At 45.9% G+C, this 25540-nt stretch overlaps 1 protein-coding gene across 3 annotated transcripts in view; it reads left to right on the top strand.

Annotated features, from left to right (window-relative positions):
- The window catches only part of WDFY4 (WDFY family member 4), a 288429-nt gene that overhangs the window by 21458 nt on the left and 241431 nt on the right, over positions 1-25540 (top strand). For 2 of the 3 annotated variants that reach the window (XM_041743892.1, XM_041743890.1), the window contains exons 3-11: positions 6274-6388; positions 7223-7329; positions 9359-9493; positions 12301-12490; positions 14321-14510; positions 16485-16642; positions 18225-18677; positions 21037-21144; positions 22919-23109. In XM_041743892.1, coding sequence (XP_041599826.1) covers positions 6274-6388; positions 7223-7329; positions 9359-9493; positions 12301-12490; positions 14321-14510; positions 16485-16642; positions 18225-18677; positions 21037-21144; positions 22919-23109 — 1647 coding nt within the window. The remainder of the gene's footprint in view (positions 1-6273; positions 6389-7222; positions 7330-9358; positions 9494-12300; positions 12491-14320; positions 14511-16484; positions 16643-18224; positions 18678-21036; positions 21145-22918; positions 23110-25540) is intronic. The other variant, XM_041743891.1, reaches the window with a different exon arrangement.

The following is a 25540-nucleotide window of genomic DNA, read 5'->3' as shown; positions in this document are numbered from 1 at the left end:
TTCAGGGCATTGGAACCGCAGTGAGGGACTGCTCTGGAAGAATAAGTCAGAAAAGAAGTTCTCATCTAGAATTACAGGCTCTCCATCCCCACTAGGCTCCATTGATCTTGTCCATAGGTCAAGTAGGGTTCTTAGCCAGGGCAGGTGGACACTTTCACTGATAATATAGCTAATAAATTCACCAAGCTCTAACAACCAAAATCACGTGTTTTGTTTAGCATTTCTAAGCCCTCATAGTAATCCCATGAAACGGGTGTCACTTTTATCACAGTCTTGCAAATGAGGGAAGAGAGGTTTAGAGATGTTGCATAACTTGGCCAGGGTCACCTAGTAGTCAGTGAAGAGCAGAACTTAACTGGCACATTCTGCCCAGGCCTGTGTCATCAGTCATGGGGCTTCCTCACTTGGGTAGGTCTGGGGTTCATAGAACAGAGCACCTTTGGTTTATTTCCCTATCCTATGACCCACTGGACAGATGGCTTTGCCTGGTTGGTACCAATGTTCCCCTTGGGTACAAAAATAATGCCCTCTACATGTGATATTTGGATAGCTTCATGATGTTGTAGACAAGAACAAGGTTTTATTGGTTTTATTACCTCACACAGGAAGCAGCACAGAACTAATGATTTCTTAGTGTGCAGAAAGTTTTTTTAGGATCAGTTGACTTTCATGAACCTTGGGTTTTGGTCCTTCTAGAATCCTTCTTATCATAGGCTGTCATACCAAGAGAAGAAGGCCTTCCCCCAGCAAGCATGGGGAGGTCCTGCTGGCCTTTGATTGAGTTTGCTCTGGGGGACAAGGCACTACTCTAGGTCCTTACATTGCACAGAAATATTTGATAATAATGGGCACAGGGAAAGCTAGAGTTATAGATATAGTTGTTGAAGATTGTTCTCAGAATATGTACTTCAAGGAAAAAACAGGCAGTGAGATAGGCAGTGAGTGTAAAATTCCTCACTGTCTGGGACAGACAACCTTGGGTATGGGGTGGGAGGACCTCTGTGGATGTGTAGATGCAAGATGCTGAGATGCCCACACTGCTCTCTTCAAGACATGGCATCATGTCTGCTCCCCTGGGATCTGAATGGATTTGTGATGACTTATGAGTAGAATAGGGCAGAAGTGATGTTTGCAGGTCCAGGGTTCCAGAAACTGGCAGCTTTTTCTTCTTGTCACTTGCCACTTCCTGCCATGCCGCGAGGAAGCCTAAGCAGCCCTGATTAAAAGCCTATGTGTAAAAGAACCGAGGGCCCTGACCTCACTGCTGACAGGCAGCACCACCTTGCCAGCCATGTGGACGTGCCACCTTGCAAGTCGATCCCTAGCCCTGTTAGCTGGCCCAGCTGAGTGAAGCAGAGACACACTGTCCCTGCTGAGCCCTGCTCAGATTGCAGATCTATGAGAAAAATAAGCCACTCAGTTTTGGGGTGGTTTGTTATAGAGTAATCTGCTGCCAGAACAGTGGGTAACATGGGGAAGAGTAATTCATTTCCTAGTGCAAAGGGATTGGAATTAACACTAACTTGATTGTACTTGGCAGTGAGTGTGATTGTGCACGTGTGTGCATGCATATGTGCAGGTACACAGGTAAGTACGGGTATTCTTACACTAACAGCCCGGCCTGTGGTGCACAGTTTATGCCACTGGCTGTGTGTGGCTGGTCATTCTCATATAAACCACATGTGGACTCATGAGAGAGAAAGAAGTAACATTAAATACAAGAATATGGATGAGCAATCACTGTTTCCAATCGTAGTGCTCAGAAGGGACAGTGAAGGTAAATACCCTTCTGTGCTTATCCCTGACCTACCCAACCTCAGGGTGGGGCCTGCAACCTGGTTTATTCCTATCTCAGATAAACAACATTTTTGTTGTGTTAGCAAACTTTTGATACATCACTTTTTTTTAAAAAAAATTTACAACAGAGAGGGTCAGCTGTGCCACTCTAGCAGGGAGAATTCACATAAAGTCTCTGAAATGTTTTGAGCTCACTTAAAGATCAAACCACCAAACTCTGTGGTAATGAAGAAATAGTTAACATTGCAGCCATCCTTGAAAACCAGCAGGGTTCTGTTATTCAAACACTGGGGTTTCCTCCCATACCCTCAAGAGTTTTTGCTATACTTCATTTTCCTTTGGAGGCCACAGCATCGTTTTCTTTTGCTTTCATGTGAGAGACAAGCCACCAGGCACGATGGTGCTGCTTAGATAATGTGAGTAAATAAAATTTTAAAAAAATATTGAGCAATATTCTCCCAGCATGCAAGCCCCAGTTTGGGAAAAAATTAGGTCCTTTTGGAAGCTGCCTTAACTCTTTGGGGGTCTCTATGGTCCCATTCAGTAAATGATTGCCTCTGTGCATCAAACAGTACCCCAGTGGCCTGAAAGAGTTAACGTGGCCTCCAGAAGTGCCCATTGCGGTCCCAGGAAGGAGTGTGAGCCTTGGGAGAATCTGGCTGAGTGTACAATTACTGTTCAGCACACAGTGGCCCAATTTACTTTATTGTAGAGGGCCTGTAGGAGTCCCACTGCTTTAAGACGATCTAGATGCTTCTGAGTCAACTGCCTGCAAATTGGTCTTTGAGGGGTTTGCCAGTGCAGGGAGGAGGCACAGGAATTTGTTAGGAAAACATCATAACAGAGTTCTTGGTCCTGGGGAGGAAATAATCTTATCAGAAATTCCCAGCTAAAATGACTGATCTTTCCTTTCCAGGGATTCAAGATTCCAGGTGATAGCTTGTTTCCAGGTGGCAGCAGTAAATTTCTTAGATGAGCACGTGCTACTTGGGTGTGAGTGAGGTAGCTCAGCTCTTCACTCTGTTGCTTACCAGTTTCTCCAGGTTTATTCTCCTGCCTCAGGCTTAGTTTCTAGAATGTGAGAATAGTCGTAACAATACTGGTCTCAAAGGGTTGTTGTAAGGATCAATGGAAACAATGCATGTAAATGCTTGGTCGGTCCAGCAATTGGCACAAATCCAGCATGCAATACATTTGGCCTTCAATCTCCGTGTTGTAGATTTCATAATCTGTGTTCACTTATCGAATATTTGTAGAAGGTCTACTATGTGCAAGAGCATTTAACATTGACCTAGCATGTCTATAGTTTTTTTTTTTTTGTAATATTTTATTTATTTGAGAGAGAGAGTGAGAGAGAGCTCAAGTGAGTAGGGTTTAGGGCAGAGGCAGGCTCTCCATAGAGCAGGGAGAGCGGAGCTCGATCCTGGGACCCCAGGATCATGACCTGAGCTGAAGGCAGACACCCAACTGACTGAGTCACCCAGGTGCCCCTAGATGTCTGTAGTTTAAGCAAAGTTCTGATGAACTGCTTTTTTATTTACAAAGGAAAGTGGCAACTCTGGCCATTTATAGGGCAGATAATAAAAAAAGTATTTCAGGTACAAAGTTTTGTTCAAAACAACATAGATATCCATGTACTCACCACCCATATAAAGAGATAAAACATTTCAAATAAACTGAAGCCACCTCTGCATGCAAGGTAGCGCTCATTCCCCTTTTGCTGTCCTCCTGTACAAATATATATATATTTGTGTATATATATGTCCTCCTATACATATATATGTATGTACATATGTACATATACATATATACACATATATATAGTTGAGCTATATATATAGTTGAATATATTACACGGATACAATGTGTATTATGCATATCCAAATACATATATCCAATATACTTCCAAGTTACACAATAATATCAATACATTTTAATAATCTAAGTGATATTATTGTGACATATGTAGCTTTTTCTAGACCAGACTGCAGTATACTTTTGCAACTTGCTTTTTGCACTCAACATTCTATTTCTTGGTTTATCCATATTGATACATGTAGCTTTATTTCTTTTTTTAGTTCTATATAGTATCTTTACATAAATATGCCACAAATTATAATTCATTCGTTGTACTATTGATGAACATTCAGTTTTTCCAATGTTACATGATCACAGATAAGATGCATAATATTTCTTGTTCGTGTCTCCTTGTGCACATGTGCCAACATTCCCCTAGGGAATAGGCTTAGAAGGAAATTGCTGGGTCATAGGGTGTCCCCCTATAACTTTAGTGGATTGGGTTAAACACCCTTTGAAGGGATTTTTGCAAGTCATACTCCATCACGAGGGTTTCCTGGTCCTTTTCCCACATTTGGTATTGTCAGGCTTTACATTTTTACCAACCTGATAAGTATGACTATCTCATTGTGGGTTTAATTTGCATTTTCCTGATTATAGTCATTTGTATTGCAAATATTTTTTCCCAATCTGTGGCTTGTTTCTGTTGTATGTAGCATCTTTTAATGCAGAGAAAATTTCTTTTTTTTCTTTTTTTAAAATTCTTCATGCCTGTCCCAATACTTCTTCTTTTTTTTTCTTTTTAAGATTTTATTTATTCATGAGAGACACACACAGAGAGAGAGGCAGAGACACAGGCAGAGGGAGAAGCAGTCTCCATGCAAGGAGCCTAATGTGGGACTCGATCCCGGGTCTCCAGGATCAGGCCCTGGGCTGAAGGCAGGTGCTAAACCGCTGAGCCACCCAGGGATCCCTGCAGAGAAAATTTCTAAAAGAATTGTACTCTTTAATGAATATGGTGTCTACAGCAAGGAAACACATTTCCCTCTGGAATTTTGATGAATTTCTCACCTTTTCTAGCTGAAGACCTCAGCTTTAAAAAAAATCAGTCTTGTCTTTGGGCAAGAATATATTTAATATGGCTGGTGATTAGGAGCAGTGGATGGCAGTCCAGCAAAAGTACATTTTGTTGAGGCCACTAATTGCTAGGAATGTGATCAGAAGCTTACCTTTCTGGGAAGGTTAGAGACTGAAAACGGGGAGTTGCCAGGAACTCAAGTCCTGTGTCAAGAATAGTCACTCCACTCTGACGCTTGGTCTGGAGAGAGCTCTCCTCATCCTGGGGCTAGGTAATCTCTGCCCATGACCACACAGAAGAACAAAGGGGAAGATTCTAATGACAAGCAGACTGGAAGGGGGGTGGATTCTGAAAAGGGCCGAGCATACCATGTGGAATTTTAAAATTAGTGACTATTATGAAATAGCATCCTAAACAATAAAAGAAAAAGTCCAAGGCAAAAAGATGACGGATAGGATAGAATTAGACAAAGAACAGAGAAGAGAGAATTTTAAAGAATTAAAAAAAAAGAGAAGTAGATTAAAAGTGACAGCAACTACTTGGACTCAAAAGAATTTCCTGCGCCTGGAATTAAAGCTAGAAAACAAAGGAATAGATTGAGAAGTTTCATTTCGTGTGAATTTCAGATTTCTGTACAGTGAAACCAAATAATACTAAATTAAAAGAGAAGATGACAGATTTGAAAAATCAAAATAGTGTTATGGACCAAATATTAACTTTTTTTTAATATGTAAAAGAGCTTTTTAAAATAAATAAGAAAATAGTGAAAACCCTAATAGAAATAGGGTAAAGGTAAAAACAGGCAATTCAAGAAGCATGAAAAATGTTCATGTATTTTAGTAACCAAAAGACTGCAATTGAGATGAGATCTTTTGTCTTCTGTATAAGTTTCCTCATTTAAGGTGAAAAAGCATGACAGTGCTCAATGGGTATAGAAAAAGTAGTTCTCTCCCAAGGAGCCCTTGCTGAGGCTATTCAGGTAAACTTTTTCTGGGGAATGAGTTAGTACTATGCACCAAAGTACTAAAAAAATAAATAAATAAGAAGCATGCCCTTGTAACTTGCAATCCCACCCTTTAGAATTTATCAAAGGAAATAATTGTATGACTAAAACTAAGATACCTATGCAAGGTTTGAGAAGCATGAAGCATATAGCAGAGAATCAGTGAGATGTAGCAGTTGATGCGGTAAGGAAGGTGATGGAGAGTGGGACCTAGAGAAATGTCCTTGGGATTTCCACTAGGGCAACTGGGTGCTTGAAAGAGCCATTTTCAGAGGCAGGCTACCACAGGCTACCACAGATTTGGGAAGAAGGCAAAGGATTGGAGTATGTGTATTTGACATTTCAGGAGTGTGAGCTTTTGGGCAGATGTTCAGGGCCCAGTTGAATGTGGGTTTGGAGCTCAGCAGAAGTTGAACAATTCACAGGCACTAGGATAGGGATACTGCTATTAGGGTAGGTGTTTCGTTGGCCTTTGGGACACACCTGGACAGTGAGGTGGCCCATACATTTGGGCTGGCAGAGAGAATGGCAAGGCAATTCTCATGCCTTGCTTTGTAGCTTTGACATCTTTGATGGTATCCTGTTTATTGCACTTCAGGCCTGGGAAAACTCCGTGGGGATCATCAGCTTTCCCAGTCTCCAAAGGCTGGCACAAGACACTTCTAACCAGCTGGCCCAAGAGATACAGAAGGCACTTGTGGGAAAGCCTGCAGGTAAGAGAACAGTTTATGGAGAGGAAACAGCCCTGCATGCTCCTCCCGGGACTCCAGTGAAAGCCCCTCTGCTTTCTAGTGGAGCAACAGTGATGCCTTCCAGAGAGCACCACAGGCTCGCTTCCACCACTGAAGCTGTTAGAAATGAAGGGAAAGGTTGGCAGAGGAGGAAAGAGGGACTTGCAGAATTCTGCTGCTCCTGGGAGGGACACACACATGGGCTTAGCACACACACACGCATACACACTGGACCAACGGCTCTTGGAGGAGGTACACCCGAGTGTCCACTGAATAGCTTGATCCAGAAAAGATACAGAAGCCAAAGCCAAACATGTTTTCTGCTTTGGGGTCTCATGATTTGCATTCTTCTGCTCATAGAGCTGGACCTGGAGGTTGGGCAGTTTCACGGTAACTGTGGGGCTGAGGCATGGGAGGGAGTGCTAGGGGGAAGGAATATCTTGAGCATGGTGTAGATGGCAGGAACCTCTGAAATATAAGAGGCTGGAGGATATAGGAAGTGGGGTGAAGACTCTAGATTGTGAGAAGTCCAATAGCTGAGAGCTTGTTATTATTGGGTAACAGAGAGCCATTGATGGTGGTTGAACAGAGATGGTGACATGATAAAGACTATCCTCCAAGGACATTAATCTGGCAGAGTGTGAAGTGTTTGGTATGGATTCAGACTGCATTGTAGAGAGGAAAGGAGACATAAGTGCCCTCAAGATGCTGAGGCACATGTCATGGGGAAGGGGGCCAAGTGGAGGGAAGGTGGGTAGGCAGGTCATTGTACCACCCTGCTGGTGACACTTTCTTCCCTTCATGTGCTGTCGCCAGAGCAAGCCAGGGAGGCGGCTTGGCAGTTGCTGCGGTGGAAGGGGAATGTGGATCAGGATGGCTACCTGCTCCTGAAGTCAGTATTTGTGCTCACGGGGACAAACTCGGTAAGTTGTAGGCCCCATGGACCCCAGCCTGGGAGCTCCATATCCATGTGCAGCAGGAAGTCCCAGCAAAGGGCAGTGGCCACTGCAAGAGTGTCTTTTTCCTCATGATACCTATTTATCATTTCTCCTGCTCTGTCTCCCTTCTGACATAGAATATGGACTTGAGCAACTATTTTTTTTATTTTTTTTATTTATGATAGTCTCACACACACACACACACACACACACACACACACACACAGAGGCAGAGACACAGGCAGAGGGAGAAGCAGGCTCCATGCACCAGGAGCCCGACGTGGGATTCGATCCCAGGTCTCCAGGATCGTGCCCTGGGCCAAAGGCAGGCGCTAAACCGCTGCACCACCCAGGGATCCCCATGCGCCACCCAGGGATCCCCTGGACTTGAGCATCTGAAATTCATTTTCAAATCCTGCGTTTTTAGTTGACAAGCTGTGTGTAAACTTGGGCAAATTGTCGCTTCTCTGTGCCTCAGTCGTGTAGCTAATTTTAGAATTGGGGCTAATGCCTCAATTCTAGGGTTAGTGCAGGCATTAACAATGGCTGATGTGTACAGACAGTTTCCTGTGTCGGGGCAAGGCTGGTGTGTCCCATGTGAATCAATGAAAACCCCCGAGCCCTCTGAGTCAGATAGTGGAGCCCCATTAGTCACCACTTTGTGTACCTGCTGCCTGTCTGACCCCAGAGCCTGTGCTCTGAGCCACTGCTCTGTACTGCTTCCTGCTGAACTCAGGCTGAAAGAGCCCGCCTTAGGCACCTGACCCATGCCTGCCCAGAGACACTGCCTCAGGGAGGCCAGCTTCTCTTTCTTCCATTCCCGCTGGCTCCGCATCCTGGTTGTAGACACATCCTCCACAATGAAGCTGGGGTCCTGGTGCTTCCCTGCGAGTGGATTGCTGATGGCTGGTGTCCTCTTAGGCAAAAGCAGTCCCTGACAGCTGTGACTATCAGCAGAAATGGCCAGAGGGCCTGGGCAAGGCAGGCCCAGAGACTCATTTGTCTGATGAGAGTGCCCACTGCCTGCCAGTCTGGTGCTCAGCAGTGAGAAGAGCAGGGAACCAAGTGGGGGGTGAGGCTAAAGGTGGATCCTGCCGTCAGCCGGGCATCGGGCATCGGAAGTGTGTGTAGGTATGAGAGCAGCTTGGGATGCAGTTGTTAACTGCAAAGAGGATCACCTGGACAAACAGCAGCACAGCAGCCTGAAGCACAGTGCAGGGCCTTTCCTTCCCCCCACCCCTGCCTTATATTCTGGTTCTAGGCCAGACTGTACATTTTTCCTTTCTCTTTTTCTTGTTTTGCCGCCATATCTGTCACATTAGTCAACTGGCTGGGGAGCTAGGTGGACAGTGTACTTTAGATTAATGCCATACGTGCTCACATGTGCACATGGGCACACACACACAGAGGCTGCTGCTGCTGCCATGCCGGGAAGCTGTAGGCAGAGCATGCAGAAGAAGGGCTCCAGGAAGTTCCACACTCAGGCTGGACCCCTCTGTGCCCACTTCTGGTCTTCTCCCCTCTGTCTGGCCTCCCTGGTTATCAGTCCTCATCTATAGGACTGTTGTGGTCTTCGTGAAGTCTCAGGTCTGAACAGGGGATGGGAAGGACCTTGATCGGGTCCTTAATTAGATGTTTGCACGTGTTGTGAGCCATGCCCTCCTGAGTGCCCAGTTCCCTAAACGGGAGGCAACCTACCCAAATCAGTAGTGTGATCACTTAGGAAAGCCCTTTTTCTGCTCTGCACCTGTGCCTCTCTCCCTCCCTCCCTTCTTTCCTTCCACCGTATTATCTGGCCTATAAAAGATGAAGTGTTTATTGAGCACAGAGTGTACACTCTAGATAAGTTTAATCTTCACAGCCACCCTAAATGAGTCCTATGACGTCTCCACTCTTACTTGAGAATGTGCTCCCCAGAGAGAGGATGGGATTCAGCCACGTTCCTGGTGGTTGGGGTTGGAGGGATGCTCTGCTGACTCTGCGGCCATGGGTCACACCTGTTCTTGCCTTGCAGGAGACGCTGGGCCAAGTTGCTGAGTCTGGGCTCCCAGCGCTGCTCCTGCAGTGCCTTTATCTCTTCTTTGTCTTTCCCCTGGAAAAGGATGAGCTCTTTGAGAGTGATGTTCAAATTCAGAGGATGTTTGTGCAGGTGAGTGAGAAGAGGGCTCTACATCCCTGGCCCAGACCTTGCTGTGCTTCTTGGAGATGTATTTATCTTCCTCAGTCATGGCCCAGAAGCAACTCTGTCCTCCTGGAGGGCCAGCTCCCCATCTGTTCCTATGTTCTGCAGAAGCCAGCAATCCTGTGCATTTGGAGGATGCATTTTCTTCTCTCTCCATCTCATTGTCTCCCTGTATCAATATTCCCCTCCTTCTCCCCCAGAAAAGTGTGCTGCTCCTCTTCTTCCTCCACTTGGCCCTGGCAGCTCTTCTCCCTCCATGCTGTGTTTCCGAGCCCTGCCTGCCCTCCTCAGCATGTGCAGCCTCCTGTCTCTGGCCTCTGCCTCCTCTGAGGACAAGCCCGCTAACTGTACTTGTATAAGGGTAGCCAGCATTTTCCAAGTGCTTCCCTGTACCCATCTGTGCCACAGCCTCATCTCTGTCACCTCCCCAAGCCCTTTCTTCCATTCCAGAACATGTGTAGCATTACAATTTCACAGTTGTAATTCCACATCAACTACAACATGATGAGTAAAAGTGGGTCCAGTGTCACTGAAGTTCAGGAGGTTGGGATTGGGACCCTAGCTCCCAAGACCACTTTGTGATGGCTCCGCCTTTCAGAAACTATCTCAGGCTACTAAACATCAAATGCAATTTCTTGGTGTCCTTTCCCATCTTTCCTATCCTCTGAATACCAGCAGCCACTTTTAGCATAACTTCTCTCCTCTTTCTCTGTGCCCTTACTGACCAGTTCTGTTTTCTCAGTTTCCTGGATGCTGCATTCTCCAGAAAATTTCTCCTGTCTCTCTGGAGGAGACCTTGGTCAGGGGAGGGTAGGGAGGGTCTTGTGCCCAACTCATCTTTCTGCAGCCAGGGCCTGCGGGCACTGTCTTACTGAGCAGGTGCTTAAGAGCTTTTACGAATTTCCAAATGCATTTGTGCACTGCACATGAGCATTCACATTAGCACCCATTTTATTTTATTTATTTATTTTTAAAGATTTTATTTATTTATTCATGAGAGACACACACACACAGAGGCAGAGACAGAGGCAGAGGGAGAAGCAGGCTCCATGCAGGGAACCTGATGTGGGACTCGATCCCGGGACTCCAGGATCACGCTCTGGGCCGAAGGCAGGCGTTAAACCGCTGAGCCACCCAGGGATCCCCTAGCAACCATTCTAGATTCATTCTCCAGCCAGAATCATCATTATCAGAGGTTATCTCACAAGGTCACGTATGGTAGGTTATCCCTTAAGCTGCATTTGTTGGAAACTTAATCATCATTTATAAATCATATTCTAAGTGGTGGCCGGGATGCAGTCCTGGGCACTTTGGCCAATTTTTTCCATGTGACTTTTGTGTGTACTGCAGAGAACAAGTGCAGCGCTGCTTTCACAGTTCTATTCACGAATGGGTAGAATGTGAGCTGCAGTAATAGGCCATGGCTGCGTTCCTCAGGGTTTTCCTTATTTCATTCTGCAAAAATATATGGAGATCCTTCTATGTGGTGCCAGACCGATGGTTCTAGCAGCAAGCATAGTACTCTCTATCTCTCAAAGTGACAGGAAGATGGGGAAGCCAAATGGGGGAAAAAATCACATAATTAAAGAGCAGTGTCCCAATTTTTAAAGTGCTCTGGAGGGGAAGTGAAAGGTGCTGCAAAAATAGGACAAGGGACCTGATTTCTAGTCGAGCATAAAGGAAGGCAGTCCAGAAGAAATGGCATTGAACCAGAGCTGCAAGTTGTGGTGGAGGTGTGAGGGGGGAGGGGAGGAGAAGCAGAAATGGTGTCTAAGCCAAGGGTCAATATCCACCTGTGGGACAGGCCAGCAAGCAGATGGGGTTTGGAGCCCAGCTCTGTGGCTGTCCAGCTTCGACTCTGACACTGTACTCAGAAGGGGCTAATGGATTCAGATGGAAGGAGCTCTTCATATTTGCCGGATTAGGAGATCCAGTTAGACCACCAAGTGCCAAAGGGAGGGCCGCACAAAATCACAGGACAGAGAGAAGAGGTGGGGCTAGTCTGCCCAGAACTCTGTGAGCCAGGATTTACTCCAAGTGGTGGGATGGTATCAGAAGTTTCTCTGGCAGCCACAGGGAGACTGGTTGGGAGGAGGCATGGGGCCCAGAGAGGAGGTTATAGGATAAGGCTCATGATCTTATGAGAAGTAGAGTTTGAGTGCCAACCAGGGATCTGAGAACACATGTCTTTTTTTTTTTTTTTTTAAGATTTTATTTACTTATTTGAGAGAGAGAAAGAGAGATAGAGAGTGCACGAGTGAGGGGAGGGACAGAGGGAGAGGGAGAAGCAGACTCCCTGTTGAGCACAGAGCCCAGTGCTGGTTTGATCCTAGGACCTCGAGATCATGACCTGAGCTGAAGACAGATACATAACCAACTGAGCCACCCACGCGCCCAGAACACATCTCTCTTTAAATAGCATTGGGTCCTTTAATTCAATACTTTAACTTTTGATGGCATTTTTTCTGTGCTTCTGTGTAAAAGGACACATCTCTAAGTCAAACTCTTCTTTGTTATTCTGAATTGGGAAGGGTAACGACTGCTTACAGAAGAGTAGGAGTGCAGACTTTAGCCCAAGTCCTGTCACCCTTTTCTAGGTGGCACTGCTGATTATGCTGTTCTGGGGGCAGAGGGTGACCCATACAACCCATCCTTTGTACTGAGACATATACCTCAAAGCTCTGGAAAAGTAGGAAAGAAATCTGCTACAGGAAGGAGGCTTCCTAACTAGGCATCTTTTTTTCTTTTCTTTCTTTCTTTTTTTTTTTTTCCAGATGTTGCTGAACATTTGCAATGAGTCTCAGGGTCTGGAGAGACTTCTATCAGGAAATGAACTCCAATCTCTAGTGATTGCCACTACCTGTCTTCGGGAACACAGCTGCTGCTTTTGGAAGGAGCCCACCTTCTGTGTGTTGAGGGCAATCTCCAAAGCCCAGAACCTTGGCATCATCCAGTATCTGCAGGGTATGACCCCAGGAGACCAGGACTGGGATGTGGGCCCACTTTCTAGAATGAGACCCTGGAACCAAAAAAAGATGAAAAAATAGCGTCTTTGTGGATGCCCATCTATGCCCAGTAGATGACCCTTTTCTTGGGTTCCTTCACAACAGTGCGTTTATTATTTATATTGGTGCTCCACTGGAGGAGGAATGGAAAGGGGAACTCATTTACTGCACACATGCTACCACACAGACCCCCGCGCTGGGCCTGTTTGTATATTATCTCACCTATCTCTTTGAGATGGATATTAATGCCATTTTGTAATGGGGAAAACAGAGTCTGAGGGCAGAGGAACTTGCCAGCTCCCCAGCTCACAAGCAGGAGAATCACATTCTAAACCTGGAGATAATGGATCCAGTGCTTTTGGCTCTGCTCTAGGCAGACTACGTAGGGGTTAAGGCCATAGATTCTGGAACCAGACAGCCGGGCTATGAACTCCAACTCTGTCCTCCTGTTGTCATAGCTGAGTGACCTTGGTTGGGTGCTTAAGTGCCTGTGTGCCTCAGTTCTTTTACATGTAAAATTGGGATAGTGAACCCTTGCCCTGTGACCTGTCTTCTTTCTGGGGCCTCCTATAACAGGGGGTGTCAACTGGTGGTAGCTGAGAGAGTTCAACAAGCCCATTGCCCTATTGTAATTGAGCCCAGGACCAAATGTCAGCCCCAGTTTAGGGACTCAAGGCTCCTGGTGAGGCCGGGGCCCAGGGGTAATGGCTCAGAGCTAAGCTGGGCCTGAGATATTCAGCAGCCCAGGTAACCCCTAGAGGCTGGAGTCAGGGACCCCTGAGAAAAAGCTGCGTGCATTGGTGGCAGGGGTCTCTCACTGTGTCCTTATTCTTAGCTTCCAAAATAATAACCAGAAATGAAAATTCATACCTTGGTGGGGAGACTGCCACCTGGAGCACTTGAGCCCAGGACTCCCTTAGGTTTGGAATGGGTAGTTTCTGATGGGCATATAGGCTGAAGAGAAGGTTTGGAAGAAATGGCTGGCCTGGGGGTTACTCACCAAGCCTGCAGCTCTTGGGACTGACCTGCCCGGCATGCAGACTTTGGAGGGCATCTGAAGCCTTGAAGCTGAGGAATAGAGCATGTGCTACTTTGTCGCACTTTTCCTGATCCACTGGCATGGCTTTTCTGGCACTTAGGAGAGACTTCTCCCTAAAAACAGTGATCCATCAAAATGCAAATCCAGTGACACCTCTCTTCTGACTCAGATCTTCCCTTGGCTACTCACAGCTCTGGGTAACCAAGTTTCATGGTGAAAGCCCACATATGAGCTGGCCCTGCCTTCCCCTCCTCCCTTGTGGCCCACACTTCTGGGTGCCAAATCCCTGGGCACTTTAGTGGTAGAAACACACCATCTTCTGGTCTCTCACCTTCCTATATGCTCACATGTCCTTCCCTGAACGTTTTATCAGGCTTATCTCTGTGCATGACCAGTGTTGCTCTTTTGAGAAGGTTTTTCTTGGTGCTCACCTCGGGCATCGTGTAGCTCACTACGTGATGGACCTGCTCCTCGTGCCCCTGTGCATGCTGGGAATTAGGAGCACCTGGCTAAGACACTTCCTTCCTCTTCCTGTTTCACCTACTCTCCATCTGAGCCTGAGGAATGTGGCTCTTTGGAGGGCACTTCCTATGGAGAAGTCTTCTTGATTCAAAACCCAGCAGAAAAGTATTTCAAATGAATTCTTATTTTACATCTTGATATACACAGTTTAAAGGAGGGCGGGGAGGGGATGACCGTGACAGAAAAGCTACAGTGTCCAAACTCAACAGGGTTGTTTTCCTCCTGCAGTCATGGATTGTATCAAGCTCTCCGTTCAGAACCTCTCCAAGCTTGCAGAGAGCCTCCCCACTCCCGAGGTGAGCGAGGCAGTGAACCTCATCTTGGGCTTTGTGAAGGACTCCTACCCTGTCTCCTCGGCTCTGTTCCTAGAGTTTGAAAATGGGGAGGGCTACCCTCTGATCCTCAAAGTGTTACTTAGGTAAGTGGTTGCCCTTGGTGGAGGAGAAACTGCCAAAGTAGCATCTGGGGTCCTCAGTATCATCTGCGGGGGGGGGGGGGGGGAGCTCTGGAGAAAGATATTGAGGCTTCTTTGGATGTCTTCTGAAACACAAATTTCCATAGAGGATGGCCAGAGAGACTTTTATTGCAAAAATAATTCAAGGTGCATCAGAGGTTGGGAGCCACTTCCTTTAGGAATTACCAAGTTCATCTGGTGGCGTATACTGCATGCATGCTCACTGGCTTGCCAGCCACCTATCAGAACCCACATCTCTGTGTTGGAGGGCTCTCTGGGACTGTTGTAATGAGCTCTGTCTATACAGTTGGGGGCTGGAAGTGCTGAGGAGTCGATAACCCCCAGAAGCAGATCTCAAACATAGACTGGCAGGAGTTGACTGATAAATACCCAGCAAAGTTGCCCTTTGAGTGGGATACCTCTACCCTGCCTTCCAGAGTCCCCAGGAACATTGCACTCCAGCTGCCCACAAGGCGCCTACCTGATAATAATAATCAGGTTCTTTCCCTCGCAGTAGTTTCTGGTTCAACTCCCAAATAAACTACCTTCTCTCTCTCAAATCCTTGACTATGAGAAACCCAAATGAAGATACCATTGACCTGGGTCAGGACTAATCTCCTCCACTGTGACTTGCCAAATAATTTTCAGGTCGGGTCCAGGGACTAGATAAGAGAAGAGATGGAAGTCAAAGACATTTCTTGATTGTTCTAACTTCTGTATTGCTCTTGGGAAGCTGCTTAAGGGCAGGGTCACATGCACTCCCTTGCTCTCTGCTCTGTGATTATAAAAAGCCATTCTTATCCATGGGTATGGCTTTCTACTGTGCTTCACAGATGTCAATGCAGAGTCAGGTTTCCAGTCTAAAGGAGTCAGTTGGATGAGGGGGCTGAAGCCCCAAAAGGATGTGATTAGATGACAATATCTTGAGGGTCTTCCTCCAAGGGGACACTAAGAATGAACGTTCCTGTGGGGTGACTAGGTTTTTCATTGTTGTGGATCATGGCCAACTGGCTACTGCTCCCACAGAGGTCTGCATCATAGCAGTTCCTAAACATTCCTTTGTTAAATGGGTGGTTTGTTTTCTCCAGACATCTTGTGGAAGCCAGGATGGGAAAATGAGCCTGTTTCAGGGAGTGCCCAGGAAGGACTCATCTCAGCACAGCTTTTTTTTTTTTTTTTTTTTTCTGCCTTACCTGAAGTCATGCTGCAAGCACTTTTGCTCTTGACAAGGCAGAGCTAGGATGATACTTGAGAGAGAGAGACCGGGCAGCCCCGGTGGCACAGCGGTTTAGGCGCTGCCTTCAGACCAGGGTGTGGTCCTGGAGACCAGGGATCAAGTCCCGCATCAGGCTCCCTGCATGGAGCCTGCTTCTCCCTCTGCCTGTGTCTCTGTCTCTCTTTCCCTCTCTGTGTCTCTCATGAATAAATAAATAAATAATCTTTAAAAAAAAAAAGAGAGAGAGAGAGACCATCCTCCATAATAAGAGAAAGGTAGTCCACCTACACATAAGCAGCTAACAATGAAAATAATACTCAACCTTGACATAAGCATAAGGAAGTCTCATAAAGCTTGATTACCTCCCTAGATGTTTTGTTTGCCCATTTGAAATATTAAACCTCTCATTTTGGGGCTGCCTCTGCTCTGTTGGTGTATATGTCTTTTGGGAGTGGGTTCAGACATAGAAAGCAGCCTTCCCATGAGCAAAATGCTATAGGTGTTCACAGGTTTCTCCCTATTCTGATTGCATGTCCTTATACCTAAGGCTGACATTTGCAGAGTGACCTTTATCCAGGGCATTCCCCTTGTCTTTTGGTGCTGAATTGGTGGAGACCTTTGGGGGCCTGGCTTTGCCTCTGCATCCCTGGGAGGAGCGGCACAGGCAAACATGGCTGCCCCATCCAAGAAGTCCATGGGGCTGACCTGGTCTGTCCCCACAGGTATGATGGGCTGACGCAGAGTGAAGTGGACCCCCACCTGGAGGAGCTCCTCGAGCTGCTGATGTGGCTGACGACCTGTGGCAGGTCAGAGCTGAAGGTGTTTGACAGTGTCATGTACCCTCAGCTGGAAGGCTTCAAGTTCCACCACGAGGCTTCTGGTGGGTCATCTTATGTCTCTAGGGGCCGGCACGGCTGGCACTGTGCTCTGACAAATGCTGCACAGGTCTTTCCCTGACTCTTTGTGAAGAAACAAACACTTGGCAACTGTCAGTGATTCTGTCATATCTTTGTGGAGATTACCTATTGCTTTAAACTCTCTCCTTTTAAGGCTTTTTTAGATGCCTTGGTGGGACTTAGAGGCAGAGGTGTTTGCTTAATGAGGGTAAGGGCCCTCTTAGGTAACGGAGGGAGACGCTGACCTCCACCCCTACTTCTGTTGTGATTTACTCTGCAACATGTCCTCATATATTATATGAGGACTAATGGCCCCCAAATACCCCCTGCCCCCAGGCTCAGCCTCGGGGCCTCCTCAGTTCTTTGAGATTGGTTGGTTATTGGATTGATAACTCTGTGCAGCAGTCATTCTTCCCCCTGGGAGGTACCAGTGTGACCAGGCAGGTATCTGCTCCCTAAAATTTCCCTGTAGAGACTGTCACACTTACACCAAACCATAATCTCATCCAAAACTGGCTGATACATGCATCAGGGACAATGGTGACACCAGGCAGGTGGGGTTGGGTCTGTCTGGGTTATAGTCAGGAAACCCTGCCCAGAAGGCCCCATTCAAGGGGGGGCTTCAAGGCTCAGAGTGGGTGGCCCAGGTAGAAAGGAAGAGGATAAAGTTCAAAGGCAGAAAGGACAGTCTGGGGAAAGAAGTGGTGACCGCAAACATCCAGGTGAGTCTGGGGAAATGGTCTCAGAGACAGGAGTGGGCCAGAGTGTGGAGGCTTCAAAGATGCCAGGTCAGTTTAGAAAGGGTCTTGGCACAGAACTCCAGCAGGTGCACAGGGACGTGTCTGGATCGGAGGAGAATTTCAGGAACATCTCTGGGAGCTGAGGCAGAGAGGGCTGGAGACAGGGAGTTCTCTGATGGAGTGTCTCCCGGGCAAGAGACAATGAGGCTTCACCTTTGAGGTGGAGAGAAAGGAGGGGATGGCTTCGGAAGGTGCCCCTGTTTAATTGCTTGGCTAAAAATGAAACTGACTTTGCTTAGTCATCTTTCCCATCATTTGATTTTAATTGATTAAAACCAACCCTCCAACCCAACACTGCCCAAAGGAAATATAATGCGAGACATATCACATAATTTTAAATGGTTTAGTAGCCATATTTTACAAAAATGAGAAGAAACAGGTTATTTTCATAATGTTTTATTTATTTAACTGAATATATCCAAAATATTACCATTTCAACATGTGGTCAATAAAAATCATTGTTAATGGCATTTTCGGGCCTTCTTTTCTTTTCGCTATGTCTTAGAAATCCCACATCCATTCTTATGCTCAGGGAACTTCCCAGTTCCCAGGGTGGCCACATTTCCAGTGCTCAGTGAGCCACCGCATCTTGGACAATGCACTCACACTCTGGGCAGCTGGCTTTTCTGGACTTCTGATAGACATTTACCCATGGGAACTAGAAATAGACACTATGAGTGGTATTTCCTAATGGTGATGCAAGGATGGGTTTCCAGGCATAGGCTGGAGAAATGACCTGCAGGATTATTCCTTCTTCCATCTTCAGGAGTGACTGTTAAGAATCTCCAGGCCTTCCAAGTCCTACAGAACGTTTTCCACAAAGCCAGCAGCCCTGCCCTCTGCACCAAAGTCCTGTCAGCCATCAGGACCATGTGGTCCTGGAATGCCCGCAACTTCTTCCTGCTGGAGTGGACGCTGCAGCCCATCTCACAGTTCGTGGAGATTGTGCCCCGGAAGCCAGCCCCAGTGCAGAAGTACTTCTTCCAGCTGCTGGAGGCTCTGGTGTTCGAGCTGCATTATGTGCCCCACGAGATCCTGCGGAAGGTGCAGTGCCTAATCAAGGAGAGCCCTGAATCACCCTGCACCCTTGTGGCCCTGCAGAGTGTCCTCAGGATAGCCAGCAGGGACCTGCTCTTCACTGACATCTTTCGGGACTCGGGTCTCCTGGGCCTGCTGCTGGCCCAACTGCGGAAGCGGGCCAAGATCCTGAGGAAGTCAGGTGCCTCCCAGGAGTGTCGGGTGGGGTAGGGGGAGCAGACTGAAGTGGGGGAGGGGAGCTCTGCGTGCCACTGTGCTACCCATTAATGTAACAGAGTGAGCATGCTCTCGTCACCTGGCACCATGAGGGTTGGAGAAGGTATCTCAGGGTGTGTGGCTTCACAGAGCCAGCAGCCAGCCTCTCTAGTTCCTGTAACTGGACTGACCTTCCCCATGAAGAGGCCAGAGGGATGGGTATGACTTTGATGTGGCTACTCAGGCCTGATGAATTCTTAGCTTACAGATATCTCCTGCACTAGGTAGTGTCTGAGTGTGGAGATGGAGACGTCAGGGGAGCCAGGGAGCTCAGAGTCCTGGGGCTCTGGCAGGGCAGAGGGCGAGGGACAAGCGCACATGTGTCTATGTGTGTTTGGGGTTTGGTGGGTGGTGTCAGCTGGTATAGGGCCTCCTGGTGCTCTCAGGCCCCAGGGTCTTCCTCTTGGAGCATCGACCCCTGCCATCCACTCTGCCCTCCAAATCTTGTCCCACTTTTGTGTGCCCTGCTGGGCTCTGCACCTGTGGCTCTTTGGCAATGTCCCCTCACTCCCACCTGGGTCCTGAGCTCTCTACCTCAGCGACCTCTGTTCCCCCCCGCAGGGCTTCAGGCTCTCTTCTGTCCAGGGCTCTTTCACTGCCTCACCACACCCCAAACACATATCCTGCTGTGTGGTTTGTCCACAACCCCCACCTCCACCAACCTGCAAATAGGAGCCAGGAACTGTGAAATCTTTCCCAGTTCTTCCTGGCTTTCCTTCCATCTGTCTACACCTGCCTGTCTGGGATTTCAGCCTGGAGAAGACACAGTAGGGCCCTGAATTTAGCCACTTATATCTCCCCACCTTTTTGGCCTTTACTTCTGCTGCTGCACCGGCTGGAAGGGGCTAAGGGCTCCCTAGCCATTGGCTGCTTTTGGAATTGAACTTCAGACTCAAGCCAAAGTCAGCAGTCTGTCTGTTCCCTGGGCCTATTTCAGGGGAAGAAGCTGTGGGGAGAGACTGTGGGCCTGGGGGCCAGGCAGCCCTAGATGGGTATCCTGGTTATGCTAGTTATGAGCTGAATGATCCTGAGCAAGTTACTTAACCTCTCTGAGCTGGTTTCCTCCTCTGTTAAATGGGTGCAAGAATGTCTACCACATAAGGATGTGGTCAGCATTAAGTGAGGAAGTACTGAGAGGGTCTCTCTGCATCATAGGTGCTTAAGAAACATTAGCTGTCTTCTCCCCTGTAGCTTCTGTGGTAGCGCATGGGGAACTGAGACAGACAGACACTTTCAGGAGGCCAGGAAGGACTCACATCTCCTGAGAGTGTTTGCAAACAGAGTCAAGATTGAGGATGGGGCACTCCCATCTTTACATATCTGGGCCTGTGAGCTGGGCCTTGGAGAGTATTTTATCATGTGCTCTTTTCTGATGCCCTTTTCACAGTCTTTTTGTTTAAAGTTTCTGTGTTACCTTTCTGTGTATTGCTTCTCAGCATCCTGATATTGAATTTGCTTTTAAATCCAATCCCCAAACCTATGACCATTCCCAGAAGAACCTGAACTTTCTTGTGAGCTGACACATCCTGTCCTACTTTGTGATATTGTTATAGTGTGATAATACTATTTGTGTTTCTGTTGTTACAGTGTCTAGTGTCTAGAGTTTCTATTGTTTCTTATTCTTCTTAGATACTTGTCTCCTGGTTAATAAAGTCTTCATTCATTCATTCATTCATTCATTCATTCATTCATTCCCCAAATGGGTATTGAGCTTCCCTCTTGTGTCAGGCACTTTTCTGGCACTTGAGATTCAATAGTGAACACATAGGCCTGGCTTGCCCTCATGAATCTAATGGAAACACCCATCCACTCCAGAATCTGTCAGGCCTCTCCACACCTCAGGTGTGAGCTGGCAGTCCTCCCTCCCAGGAATGAATGGCAAAATATAAAACTGTTCAAAGGAAAGTCAAAGACATGGGTTTTGGACATTATTTAGAGTAGTGGTTCTCAAAGAGTGGTCCTCACACCAGGTCCATAAGCATCATCTGAGAACTTTAAAAAATTGCAGTTATAGAGTCCCACTTAAGATCTCTTAAGCTAGAAACTCTGAGGGGGAATTCCAGCTGGATTTTAGCAAGACCTCCAGGGGGTTTTGATGTGCTTAAGTTGGAGATCCATGGCTATGAGGAGTTGTCGGGTAACTTCTCATGAACTGCGATGAACATTCCCTTATAATAGAAGCATTATGTTTTCATTCCCTTAAGAGTATAAAAAGCTAATGGAATCAGAGATTTGGTGTCATATCATATGTACTTAAGATTTTATTTGTTGCTTCTTAAACACAGCAGGAAACAAAGAGTCCATGCTTGGTGTTCAGGATACAGAGAGAGAACTGACATGTGTGATGCTGAGAACTGTGGTCATGCTTCTGAGAGGCTCAGTACGGAATGCAGGTAAGGATGGTACCAAACTCATCTTGTCACTGCTTGGCAAAACATTAGCTATCTTCGGTGATTTTTGTCACTGTTCTGAGGTTATACCCAAGGAATAACCTACACTAAAGCTGTGGCTAATATCCATTTGCTGGTTGATGTCCATTGATCATCATTAGATTTGTAGACATCTTGGTTGACAGCTTTTACTTTTAAGGTTACTAAGTGAGGTTTGGATAGAGGTATCCTAAGGAGATATTCTAAATTTATAAGACCACAGAGTATTCCCGCCACCCTAAGTAAAAATCTATTAACATCCTCAGCACTGATGAAAGTGCTTTTTAAAAAATCTGAATTGTAAAGTATAGGTAAAAAAACTAACCATTTTTTAAAAAAGGATTTTATTTATTTGACATACAGAGAGAGAGCACACAAGCAGGGGGAGCAACAGGCAGAGGGAGAGGGAGAAGCAGGCTTTCTGCTGAGCAGGGAGCCTGATGCAGGGCTTGATCCAGGACCCTGGGATCATGACCTAAGCCAAAGGCAGATGCTTAACTGACTGAGCCATCCAGACACCCCCAAAATGAATTATTTTTCAAAGGCTTCCATTTCAGCCCATGATGAACTTAGGAGCTCCATCCATCCAAAACATCTTTAGCTTCCAAAGATCATGTGATTTCCATGCTTTAAAAAAATAGGTGCATTAACTATGCATGTGTATATATTTTGTTATGAAGCAGATATATCAACAAAATGATATCAGTGGGTTTGGTGATTTGGAGTGTCTTTATCTGAGCCCCTCATAGATCAATGAAACCTAGTGTGAATGATTATTTCATATGCAGAGAGTCTCTGATGTTAAACTATAAAAGATTCCCTGGAGGTACTGGTTAAAATGCATATTCCTAGGCTCACTCTCAGAGATTTACTCTCAGAGTAGCAGGTCAAAGTAGACCTCAGGAATCTACTTTTTTCTTTTTTTTTTTTTTAAGTGGACTCCACACCCAGCATTGAGCTCAGTTCAGGGCTTGAACTCAAGTTTATGAGATCAAGAGTTGGATGCTTAACTGGGCCACCCAAGTACCCCAGGAGTGTGCTTTACAACAGGCTTCCAAGGTATAGGGGTGCCTGAGCCATAATTGTAGAAGTCCTGTCTCAATTAACCAGCTCACATCCACATCATGCCACTCGAATGACTCAGCTACTTCCTAGTTCTTATTCTACACATGATCACACCAAATATCAATCCTGAAGAAGACATTCTTAGGATTACTTTTAAACAAAAGCATACCAGTAGTCAAAGTTCTTTAATCCCCCCACTCCAGGAAACTAGCTCAGAATTAAATGTTCGTAACTTCAATTCTGGTTTGTTTTCAGTAAAAATTTTGACAGAGAAGAGAGATAACTGCTATTGACCCTGGATTAGAGTATTAAGTAGCAATAAAAGACAGAGGTATTGTATAGTTAAAGTTTGTAGTAACTAGGTTTCTAAAAAAAATTCACTGGAAAAGTTTTTGAAAAAAACTTTCAAAACCAGAATTTTCATTGAATAAAAAAAAAAAGGTTTTATTCCTTGCTTTTTTTTTTTTTTTAAATTGCTTCAGCTTCTCTTTTCCCCTTCTCATTTTAGCAGTGGGTATGGATTTTGGGGGGAAAAAGAGTTTCTAATGGGCAGAGGACACATATAAAGGGAGCAAAACAAACCTGGATGTTGTAAGAGAAAGTTTTCTTGTCATTAAAGCTAAGGTGCTGAAGCCCCATTGCTCTAGCCCCACACTGTCTGTCTGGTCCACAGTTGTCCTGAAAGACCACGGCATGGTGCCCTTCATCAAGATCTTCCTGGATGATGGGTGGTACCGGGAAGCCTCACTCAGCATCTTAGAGCAACTCTCACTCATCAATGCGGAGGAGTACATGAGCATCATTGTGGGCGCTCTGTGCTCGTCCACTCAAGGGGAGCTGCAGTTGAAACTGGACCTTCTACAGGTGATATCAGGTCTTCCTTTATGATGGGCTTTCCCAGGACAGGTAATAGATGATCGACATTTGCACAAGTGTTCACTCAGCCACTGCGTCGTCCAGGTAGGGTAGTGCTAGCTGCTGTCACGAAGAAATCCCACATCCTTAGTAGCCTGATACACTGGGAGTTTCTTTCCTATGTATTGTCCAATCAGTGATATGGGGAGGGGGTTGCTCTTCAGGGACAGCTGTTACCTGGGCATCTCATCCAGCTAGCAGACAAAGAAAGGAGCATGGAGAATTGCACTAGGTGGTTTGCAAGCCTGGAACTAGCACACGTTAACTTCTGTCCAGCTTTCTTCGGGCACAACTCATTTGGATACAAAGAGTGCTGGCAAATGTAATTTGGCTGGGCAGCCACTTCACAGCAACACTATAAAGTGTGGCTATGGAGTATGAATCAGCAGTGACAAAGCAGCTGCCTTGTTTACTTGACCAACATTTAGTGAGTGTGTACCCACTAGCATCCTGATGCCGAGTGCCTGGGACACATAGCCATCTGGGAGCTCATAGACTAGAGCTCATAAGAAGTGAGCAATAATTGCAATACAGTGTGGTAATGCCCTGGAAGGTCCTGAGTGCAGGCTGCCTTGGGAGCAGAGGAGTAGGAGAGACCAGTCCTGCTGTGCTTGTTGAGGAAGGCTCTCAGAGGAGGGTATTTGAGCTAGGAAGAGGATGTAAGGGGCAGGCAGAGACATGGCCACAGAGGACATAGCGGGAGGAGTAAAATCAGGGTGTTACCTTCGGGAAACAAAGATGAGTATAGGTTTTTGTTTTTGTAATATTGTTAATGTAATAATGTTAATGTAATATTGTTAACTGTGTCAAATAATCTTAACATGGTTAAAATGATAACAAATGTCATCACCACCGTCCCTTCTGCCTTACAATTTTATTGTTCTTGCTTTTCCATTCCTTTTGTCTTTGTGGCCTTACACATTTTTAAAAATTTCCTTTTTGGGGGGTCATATTCTGTTTAAGAGAAGAGCATATGTAAATGCAAGTATCTCCCAGGGAGCTGACTTGGGGACCTCTCATCTATATGTGCAACACAACCCCATGCAAAACACACGCTCATGTTTCAGTCATGGTCATTGGTGAATTTTAAAAAATAGAGTTTGTCTGACTTCCAAAATTAAACCATCAGGCTTACTCAGCCATGACTATTTCTATACAACATCATTTTAACATTTAGAGAATTGTTCTTGGTTTCTTTTACCTACTTATTCTCTGCAAAGCCAGTCACTGTCATGTGATTCTCAGACACTTATGTTCTCATCATCACATGGCCTTAGCTTACATGCTTGGCATGGTTGAGTCATCATGAGAAGCCTATCCAAAAGTGACATGATGACCATAATTACTATGCATTTCACAGATGACAAGACTCAAAACAGTGATTTAGCTATAGAGCCAAAGAAATCAGTTTTACACGAAATAAAACTAGACTTATATGAAACAAAAAGTTAACTGTCTTTTGAAAGATACTAGAGTCTCTTGATTATGTGAGGTAAAGGGACTGAGAGGATCATATAGGAGAGAGTAAGGGAGAGAGATATTAAGAATTAAAGGCAATTTACAGCCCAGAAAGACTTTAGCTTCATGTGGTCCTATCTCAATGTTCCAGCATGGCTATGTCCAGAAAGTATCTAATATATCAATTGTGAGTTGAACTTGAATTTAAGAATAATGACTTAAATCTAGGGATCTTCCTCTTTAGCCTGCTTTTTATTACATTTTTTCTCACATGTCTATCTTTAGCCTGATTCACATGAGCCTCATTCTGATAAGCAATAGAGAAGGCATAACCAAAGTAGTCAGGACTTTGGTTTCCTAGTGGATGAGTAATTGGAGTCCCCAGATATTTCTGATATTTTCATATTGAAAGTCAAACAGATCCACAGAGAGGAAAGTTTTGGCTTTACTTTGCTTGGAGAGAACAAGTGTTTCTGTGTCTGCTATAGAGTACTCTGCTTTGCTCATGAAAAGTTCATCTTATTTCCTCTGAAGCCCAGAGACACCTTATTGGAGTGTCTGCCCTGGGTAATAAGACTGAATTTCTAGAATTAGCAATGTAAAGTCTTCATGGTGTTTTACAGATTCAATATCATTTCAGAACCCCACTATCAAGGGATTAACACTGTGTAAACTTATTTAACAAAGTCATACCTTATGTTCAATGTACCATCTTCTCCCTGGCTGCCAAGTCACTGTTGAGTGGTTAGGGGGTGGCTCCTGGAGCTGCTAGGGCTCTCCTGGGACCAGGTCTATTGACACATTGTTCTTCCAGTGGGTGTTGGAGAGACATGGGGTTGTTCTTGACTTGTCCCCCACTGAGTCATGGGAGTGACTCTCCAGTGTTTGCTGGAGTCTGATATCTATATCTGCATTTGTTCTA

Source organism: Vulpes lagopus, chromosome 2 (genome assembly GCF_018345385.1).
Source record: "Vulpes lagopus strain Blue_001 chromosome 2, ASM1834538v1, whole genome shotgun sequence".
In the NCBI taxonomy this organism is placed as follows: Eukaryota; Metazoa; Chordata; class Mammalia; order Carnivora; family Canidae; genus Vulpes; species Vulpes lagopus.
This window is presented reverse-complemented; position numbering and strand designations above follow the sequence as displayed.